Source organism: Triticum aestivum, chromosome 1D, assembly GCF_018294505.1.
Source record: "Triticum aestivum cultivar Chinese Spring chromosome 1D, IWGSC CS RefSeq v2.1, whole genome shotgun sequence".
Taxonomy (NCBI): Eukaryota; Viridiplantae; Streptophyta; class Magnoliopsida; order Poales; family Poaceae; genus Triticum; species Triticum aestivum.
The window spans coordinates 361,976,162-361,985,834 of record NC_057796.1 but is presented as its reverse complement, the minus strand read 5'-3'; the positions used below and the strand labels follow the sequence as shown (position 1 = coordinate 361,985,834).

The 9,673-nt window shown below is 46.5% G+C and overlaps 1 protein-coding gene across 1 annotated transcript; it reads left to right on the top strand.

Annotated features, from left to right (window-relative positions):
- Positions 1 to 3,831: 3,831 nt before the first annotated feature.
- LOC123182077 (uncharacterized) lies at positions 3,832 to 8,803 on the top strand (the record flags this gene model as incomplete). The annotated part of the gene is given in 7 exon segments (XM_044594533.1): positions 3,832 to 5,479; positions 6,279 to 6,334; positions 6,486 to 6,761; positions 7,023 to 7,259; positions 7,395 to 7,514; positions 7,637 to 7,765; positions 8,516 to 8,803. Coding segments are annotated over 7 exon segments (2,478 nt in total). The 3' UTR covers positions 8,537 to 8,803.
- Positions 8,804 to 9,673: the final 870 nt, after the last annotated feature.

Genomic DNA, 9,673 nt, shown 5'->3' with positions numbered 1-9,673 from the left:
GAGTTTGTCGGAGTAAATGACCACGGGTAGCCTAACCGACTCCCCCTGGCTCTTCAAAAATTATCGGGCCGATCGAGCCTTCAAGCACCCAAAGCACAGGGCCGCCTTCCCCTGGCCGGCTATCTCACAGGCCGACTACTAGAAGGCGGCCCGACCCTGAAACCCTCCCAAAGAAAGCCACAAGAAGGCCGACTCCAAGAAGCCGGCCACAAGAAGACCGACTCCACGATGCCGGCCACAAGAGGGCCGGCTCCCGGCAAGCGGCCAAGATTGCACCCTCAAGGACTGCACCCACATAACGGTGACGAGACGGGGCGTGGCTACAGTAAAGCCTGCCACCCCCGAATCCCAGAGCACGCATGGCCACAGTGCGCCGTACGGGTCGGCCATCCCCCGTCTGGCGTGACACTGTTGCCATGTTGACCATGACGCCACCCACGACAGGCTGTCAGTACGGCCCGCGGGCGGCGGGCCCCTTCAGCCAGAGAGACACTCGAAGGTGGCCAAGCCCCCCCCCCTAGTCGGCCTGGGGTGTAGCCGGCTCCCAATAGCCGGCTACCCCACTCCCTCAAAGTATGTGCATCATTAAGGAGACAAGACGAGGTAAGACTACAATGAGTACTGTAGCCATGCTTACCTCGGCAAAGCCCTCGTCATCAAGGGCGAGACTACAGTAACCAGCCGCCGGCAAGACCCCCAGGCGGTGGGGCCGGCCTGTCGGCCAAGAGGCCGGCAGTCGGCGGGCCCCAGCGGCCGGCGGAGAAGCCGGCGGGTACATACACTGACGGCCTGGACCCGCATCCAGCCGGATTACCATTGTACCCCTGGGGGGTAGGCCTATATAAACCCCCCAGGGCACCCATGCAAAGGGTTGATCTCTTAGAGTTTTAGACACCACATAGAGGGAAGAGGAGAGCTAGCCTTACCCTTCTTCTTCCTCTAGCCGAACAGCTCAAGGAGCCACTTGTAGCCACTTGTGTTGATCTAGTGATCATGCGGAGACCCCGCAGAGCAGGACTAGGGGTGTTATCTCCACGGAGAGCCCCGAACCTGGGTAAGATTCGCCGGCGTGCATGTCTTCGCCTTATCCCGTTTCCAGGCACCAGCGATGTCTTACTGGCTCCCACAATGATAAGCCACCCGTTGGCATATGTCACACCTACCACCCGACATTTGGCGCCCACCGTGGGGCCAGGTGCACCGTCGTCCGGAGACCTTTTCTGGATGGGAACCCATTTCCTTCCCAGCGAGCGTAGCCAGCCCGGCACGCCCGATGGCGCTTGCCCCGACGTGCTGCAAGGCGTCGACGACGCCTGTGCGGCGAGCTGCCTCGCCGATCTTCTTGGCGAGGCTCGCATCTACGACGAGCCTGCGTCCGACGCGGGCACAGACTGCCCCGAGAGCCGCCTCGTCAGCCTCCTCGACCAGCTTCACGTCTCCAGCGAGCCTCTGTGGATTTGGAGTCGGTCGGCTCCACCGACCCGATGCTTGTCGACTCCGACACGGCATCGCTTGACGCCTTCCCCACCAACGTGGTGATCATCGACGACCCTCTTCCTCGAGCCGACATTGGCGGCAGCACTGCCACTAATGGGCCGTGAAGATACGAAGACTGAAGACTTTCTCCCGTGTCCGGATGGGACTCTCCTTGGCGGGGAAGGCAAGCTTGGCGACCAAATATGAAGATTCCTTTCTCTGTAACCGACCTTATGTAACCCTAGATCCCTCCGATGTCTATATAAACCGGAGGGCTAGGTCCGTAGAGGCCAATCATCATAATCATAGTCATACAGGCTAGACTTCTAGGGTTTTAGCCATTACGATCTCGTGGTAGATCAACTCTTGTAATACTCATATTCATCAAGATCAATCAAGCAGTAAGTAGGGTATTACCTCCATAGAGAGGGCCCGAACCTGGGTAAACATTGTGTCCCCTGTCTCCTGTTGCCATCGACCTTAGACGCACAGTTCGGGACCCCCTACCCGAGATCCGCCGGTTTTGACACCGACATCTACCTCCAACCTCGTGGTCATATCGCGTTGCACCCCACACTGTCCCCTTCCCCCTATCCCGGCCTCGCAGTTGTCGTCCCTCAATCCATCCCGACTCTGCCGCCTCCTCCCCTATGTGGCCACTTTTTTGGTAACAAATGGAAGTTTCAGGCACTTATATTTACCACCAAAAGGCACATTCAAAATCACAATTTAAAAGTTTTTTTTTATGAATTAAGGGGTTTTCTCCCAATTTCATTTGTCCATGAAATTGGTAATACGGTATCCTTGCTAGCACCCCACAATACCATCACACTCCAACAAAATCATTAACCTGCCTTCATTGTATCACATCATTATTTGTAAGAGCACAAACATCTAGCCCCTATCTATCCAGTCATCACAAGCTCCTCTACAAGCATCTTCGCAAAAATTGAACCACCTAGTTTCACTACAGTAGGGGCCCCACCCTTTTATTCTGCTAAACATTTAAAGGCAATTAACACTAACAATATATCACATGCACATCATAGTCGTGTCATGTTATAGAGGGTGATTGTGACTATGTTGTATTTTGTGTTGTTATCATCACTGTTCTTCATAGATGAGATGTTTGATATACACAAGGAACAATGAAAATATGTATAGAGCTATTCACTGCATTTTAATACCATGGACCTCTTTGATTGGCAGAACTGTAAAAACACGAGAATAAGAAAAACGTAGAATTGGAATGCCATGTCAAATTCTATAGGATTTGAGTTTGTTTGATTACGTCGCAGGTAAAACAAAAGATTTTTTTAACACAGTACAGACGCAAACACTCATACATACGCGCATACACTCACCCCTATGAACGCACACACACAGACCCTACCTCTATGAGCACCTTCGAGAGCCTGAGCCAGTATATCATCTTGAGATTTACGAAGTAACTGTAGGGACGGGAACATCTCCTCCCACTGAAAGCGTATCGCCGGAAATCCTGAAATAAGTTCGGGAATAATGCGAGCACCAGGACTTGAACCCTGGTAGGCTGGGATACCATTGTGCCTCTAACCATCCTACCACGGGTTGGTTCGCTAAAACAAAAGATATTTTCTAAGAGGTTGGAATGGATGCTTGATTTCCTACTATATGATTCATTGGAAAAAATTTCTATAGGGTTCAGTCATACGACTCGGACAATCACGGCATGAAAATTCCTATGAATTCATTTTCATAGAAAATCCTATAAAAATCCTTTGAATCAAGGAGGCCTGTAACTATATAACTAGAGACATGTCAGTAATACCCTTGCTATGTAGCCTCATTGCGGCCGTGAGAAGATGTTCTGCTAGCCTCACTCAACTTTATTTAGCCTCATTGCGGCCGTGAGAATATTCCTATGAATTCATTTCCATAGAAAATCCTATAAAAAATCCTTTGAATCAAAGAGGCCTGTAACAATCACGGCATAATTTTTTATGACTTATTTTCTTTTTTAGGAACCTCATTCAACTTTATTTAATCGTGACGTTTAAAAGGATCATTATAAGATCATGGGATTGCTGAGCCAAACATTTTTTCACGTACTCCTTCGTAAAGAAATATAAGAGCTCTTATATATTTTTTTACAGAGGGATACCAATGTTCAGAAAATTCCAGCCCGCCGGAACTGAACTCTTCAGGCTTTGGCAACTCCTACGAAATTCGTCGCGTTGTTCTGCAGCCGCACGGTCCATACTATGCCCGACACGTCCTCCTCGGGCACGGTCAATAAACGAACTACTCCGAGTCGCCGGCCGGCCCCGCCTCCTCCCTCGAGGCACCCTCTGCCCCAGCGGAAGCCGAGCCGAGGCGACGGCCATGGCGAGCGCCGCGCCGCCGCCGCCGGACGCGGAGCCGCCCGAGTGCCCGGTGTGCCTCTCGCCCTTCGACGCCGCCTCCGTCGTGCCGCGCGTCCTCCCGTGCGGCCACTCCCTCTGCGGCTCCTGCATCTCCTCCCTCCCGCCGGCCTCCGCGTCGGCCGCGGCCTCGTCCCTCCGCTGCCCGCTCTGCTCCCAGTGCGTCCCCTTCTCCCGGGCCCTCGGCCCCTCCTCCCTCCCCAAAAACCTCGCCCTCCTCTCCCTCCTCCCCTCCCTCCCCAACCCTTCCCCGCCCCGCACCGCCGGCGCCGCATCCGCCTCCGCGGCGCGACCCCTCCCTCTCCCGCTCCATGCCGCCCACTCCCGCCTCCTCGCCCGCTTCCGACACGCCATCCTCCCCGAGTCCGCCTCCCCGCTACACTCCTCGCCGCCCGGCCACCCTCCCGCCGGCCTCGCGCTCGGGTCGATCGCCTGCGACCTCGGAGCCCCCTGGTTCTGCTCGCGGGGACACCCCGTAAGCCTCCTCCCGATCGATGCTCCCGTCAGCGGGGCGCCGTTGCAGGAGCCCGCGTTCTACCGGCCCAGCCACGCCGCGCGGGTCATCGCCGCGATCGACGCGCTGAGCAGCGCCGCGAGGGAGGAGATGCTCGATTTGGTGGCCGCCTCCACGCGATTGGCGCGGCGGGTGTGCGGGGTTTACGGCGCCTGGATGGGCCCCGAGGCGGCAACGCTGTGGCTGGTCTCTGAACGGCACACGCCGGGAGTCCCCCCCTTGTTGAATGAGAGGAGCGACGAACTGGAAACTGTGGCTCGGATTGGAGCTGTTGGAATGGAGGTGTGTGAAGCGCTCATGGGATTGCACGGCGAGGGGATGGTGCTGGGTTGCCTCCGGCTGGACTGCTTCCGCCTTGATCATTTTGGGCGCTGCCTGCTCGACTTGAATGAGGTTTTGGCCTTGTGCCGTGGAGTCCGGGCAGGGGTTTGCTTGTCCATGGACGGGGCTTTGGTTGCTCCCGAGATGACGGCAATTCTGAGGGACGCCACATGGATGAGGAGTCATGATTTCGATGGCTTGATAGGGCGTAATTCAGATGTTTGGTTGCTGGGTTGTATATTGGTGGCGCTTGTTACAGGAGACGAGCGGCTTGCGGCGGGGTGGAATACTGATGGATCATATGATGATTGGCAGAAGGAAGTGCTTGCGAGGCTTGACGCTGCATTGGTTGGTACGCAGTTAGAACCATTGGTTGCAACTACAGCGTTATGCTTAAGCTATGAACCAGAAAGCCGCCCAGAGATTGCTGATGTTTGGAAATGTATCAGAGGCTCACAGATGAAACCTGGTGCTGATGCTTTGGCTCCTGCTGATGATATTGTAGCTCAGAAAAGTTTTAGGTGCTTGCTCCTCGGGGAGTTGTCCTCAATGTGCTCCGCCCAAGCTGCTGAGTCAGATGATATAGTGCAGCCCTCTCAAGATTCTGATGACAAAAATTCAACTCCAGATGATGAAAGCAATTGTGGTTTCTCGAACGGTGAGTCTGTTTGCACAGCAGGAACAGATGAGCCACAGCGTAATGGAGTGTTTAAATCTTCAACTCTGCTTGCTCACCGTGACTGCGTCACAGGATTAGCCATTGGAGGTATAAACACAATATGGCCAGTGTACTGTGTACATAATACACTGTTCCATTATTCGAGGCATATCCTGTCATGCCATAATTTAGTACAATCATGCAAAACATTTTGATCTGGGCACTGATGCAACATGAAAAATTCTGGAAAGAAATGATAATTAGGTTTATGGAGTGTTATAGTACCCTTCAAAATTTCAACTCGAAACCCAAAATGTGTTAGAAGAAAACAGTGTATAATTTTTTGAATGAAACCTCCATTTTGGTCTGTTTCTGTTCTCTGTTATTGTGTCATTTGTCAGATTTATTTTTTCATTTTCATATCTTTGGACATAGATTATAACTTGAAATTATATAGCTTAGTGTTGAGAAATACATCTAACATTTTTTTTTGCTGAATTTTGTATGTTCATTTTATGCCGAAACCAAAATGAAATGCATAACTTGACCTTTCTATTACTCCCTCCGTCTACAAATATAAGACGTTCTACCTTTTTTTGTGAATCGGATGTATATAGACACATTTTAGTGTGTTTGTTCACTCATTTCAGTCTATGTAGTCCATACTGAAATATCCAAAACATCTTATATTTGAGGGAATATTTTGCAGTTCTGCTAGATATCTCACTTCATAGTCTGACGTCTTACTTACAAGTGTTTTACTATGTTTTTATCCGTTGTGCTATGTTATTTGGTTTCTGCCCATGGCCATCGCTCGCCTTACAATACTAGTGGATATCTTCCTAATGCCTTTGACCAGAATTATGACTCAAGTAATCCGTGTTGATGAATCTTTACTGTATTGCAGGGGGATTTTTGTTTAGTTCTTCCTATGACAAAACAATCAATGTATGGTCACTGCAGGTATGAAACTGTGGTGAGTTTCATTCTTGAAATAAACAACATGCTTTTCTCGGAATGAGAAATCACAGTGGCATACAGCAAACACATCCATTACCATAAAACGCATAACCTTTCTGTGGCCCATTTTTTCTGACTTGACTTGCTTCTACAGGACTTCTCTCATGTGCAGACTTTAAAGGGTCATGAGCACAAAATCACAGCAATTGTTGTTGTTGACAATGATAACCAGTCTCTTTGTGTAAGTGGAGACAGTGGCAGTGGAATTTTTGTCTGGCGTGTTGGTACCTCTCTCAAGCAAGAACCGTTGAATAAATGGTATGAAACTAATGATTGGATCTACCGGGGTGTTCACTGCTTGGCTGTGTCTGGAACCGGTTATCTTTATACTGGCAGTAGAGACAAATCTATTAAAGCTTGGTCTCTGGAGGTAAAGATGCTAAGCTGACTTGCTTTTTCAGTGCCATATTGAAACAGGGTGGTTAGTTGGGCTGTATTAAAAGTATAGACAATGTGACTAAGGTTTGTTCTGCATTTAGACTGCAAAATGGTTTCCTCTTCTATTGGATCATCTAGTCTTTGTCTGAATAATGAGCCTGTATCTTCTGGCATTCATAAAACTGTTGAATCTGCCAAACCATTTTGGCAATTTAAGAATGTTAGGAGTTAATTCACAATCTCTCTTTGGCAGGATTATTCACTTGGATGCACTATGATAGGCCACAAATCAACCGTGTCTTGCCTTGCAGTTGCTAGCGGTATTCTTTACAGTGGAAGTTGGGATGGTAGTATCCGATCATGGTGGCTTACTGATCACAGCCCGTTGTCTGTACTTGAAGATGATGCACCGGGAAGCATAGCCCCTGTGTTGTCAATTTCAACAGAAGCTAATTTTGTTGTTTCATCATATGAAAATGGCTGTTTGAAGGTTTCACTATATCTCAATTATGAATTGTGTTATAGATTAACTGCATATTGTGTTATAATGTTTGCTTACAGTCATTTGTAACACATGTTTTTTTTGAATAATAACATGCTAAATTATGGTTATTTTATAAATCAGATTTGGAAGGATGATGTCCTCGTTAAGTCAGAGAAACTTCAAAATGCTTCTATTTACGCTGTTAAATTGAACGGTAAATGGCTATATACCGGTGGAATGAATAAAGCCATAAATATTCAGGTGTGTATTTCTGACACATATTTGGTGCCCTTAGAGCTTTTCAGAAATGGCCTTGAAGCTTCTCCAGTGCTAACATATTATTTGTTGCCTTGCATTTTTCTTTTTGGTCAACTCTTCTATAGGAGTTACTAGAAGACAAGTCAGAGTTGGAAATCAGAGATGTCGCTTCCATCTCTTGTGATTCAATTGTAACTTCAATATTGTACTGGGATGAAAAGCTGATAGTTGGACTCTCTAACAGGGAAATTAAGGTATATATGATTCCCCTTTGTTATGCATTCATACATCATTTCCTTTGCATGTTATTCCCCTTTGTTATGCATTCATACAACATTTTCTTTGTTCTAGAGTAATTTAAAGGTGCACTAAGGAGAATGTGCTCCCTGGTGAAAAAAATGCTGATGTTCCACTTGTTATACTTTTTTTTTTGAAAAATTTACGCATATAAGTTTTTGTGTCCTTTATGTGATTGTCAAATTTCATGGAAAAGGTATCAGTTTTGCATCTTGTGTAAGAAAAGGTTTAGTGTTAAAAAATTCCATTGTGAAATTTGGTTTTCGTCTAGAGTGCGAAAATGCTAGTTTTCCCCAAGTAAATTATGCAAGCATTTACATGTGTAATTGTTTTTGGAATTGTCTGACACGTATGGATTTATTGGTCATCTCGAGAGCACATGCTAGGAGCCATTTTACATGTGTGAACTTTAATGTTTGTTACATCACTTATTTTACATTGTTACTTTGTACATGCCAATCCACAACAGTTATTACTTGCACAATGCTAGCCACTAACTTTTCCTCTAGGGAAACAATAACTTCTCATGAACTTCCATGTCAAATAAAAAACCCAGAGTTCGGTTTCTAGAAATGAATGATCAGTGCATGTTTGATATTGCACTTCTATCTGTTTACAACTTCATGGTACATGAATGGAACGAGCATTCTGGTACACTTTTAAAGCTTATAAACAACTAAATGCTGCTGCTTTTCATATTTCATCAGGTTTACGACAAGGGTTCTTAGACCAAATCAGGAGTCGCTAACCATTTGTTACTCCATGGCCCTATATATATTGTGAATAGCTCACTCTACAGCGAGCGTGATGAAGAAATACACATGGAAACATAACATATCACCGATGAACTATGATACACCTGTACGGTAAAAGTTTGAAGGGAAATGCAAGCTAGATTAGGTATTTGTAACTTAAACAATTATCCACTATAGGCATAATTATCTGTTATAATCCACTATAGGCTATGGGTTGAATTTCAAGTGATTAGGTCTGAACTTGGATGCTATGTGGGTTGAAATTTGAAGTGATTACGTCCACATGCCCAATAAAGGCTTATCCTTACCTCAAGAAATAAAATAAATAAAGGTTTATCCCTGCCTAACATGTACAACCATCGTCATCATCCAAATGCGATATAAGAGCATCTCCAAAGCGACTCACCAAACCTCCTTTATATGTCTTGACCGGTTTAGACACTTTTAGGCCTCCAACGCGCAATGCTAGGTCTTGCAACTTCGCAAGCAACGCTTGCCTCAGGCGGTGAATAAGCCGGCCCAACAAGGTGTACTGAGTGGGTTTGAGAAGCTTTTGAGGACTGGTTTGTCGAACCTTCGTCCCGGTTTTGGGAAGGTTCTACGCGGGTTCTTTTTTCTTCATGATTTTCTCTATCGGTTTTCATCATTTCTATTTTGTTTTATTTTCATTTCATCTTTGCTTCCGTTCCTTTTTTGTGTTTTTTTTTCAAATGCATGTCGAAATAATTCAAATACACATTGCACATTTTTCGCGTAGAAATTGAAATTTTGTTAGATACACATTGAGCATTTTTAAGTACATTCTGAACATTTATCCAAATACATGTTGAACATTTGTAAAATGCACATAGAACTTTTTAAAATACACAGTGAACAGTTTTACACACATGATTGAACATTTTACAAAAATACCATGACCATTTTTCTTAAAACGAGTAAAGATTTATTAAGTGTTAAAACATTTTGTTAAAGTGTCACGAAACCAAAAATTCATATGTTATGAACTTTTTGAAAAAATATTGCGTGAATAACTTTGTAGGTTTCATAAACACGAAAATGCGCTTTGGTGGCCGAGCTACCTGAAGGCCGTTATCACATCCCTCAGTACTC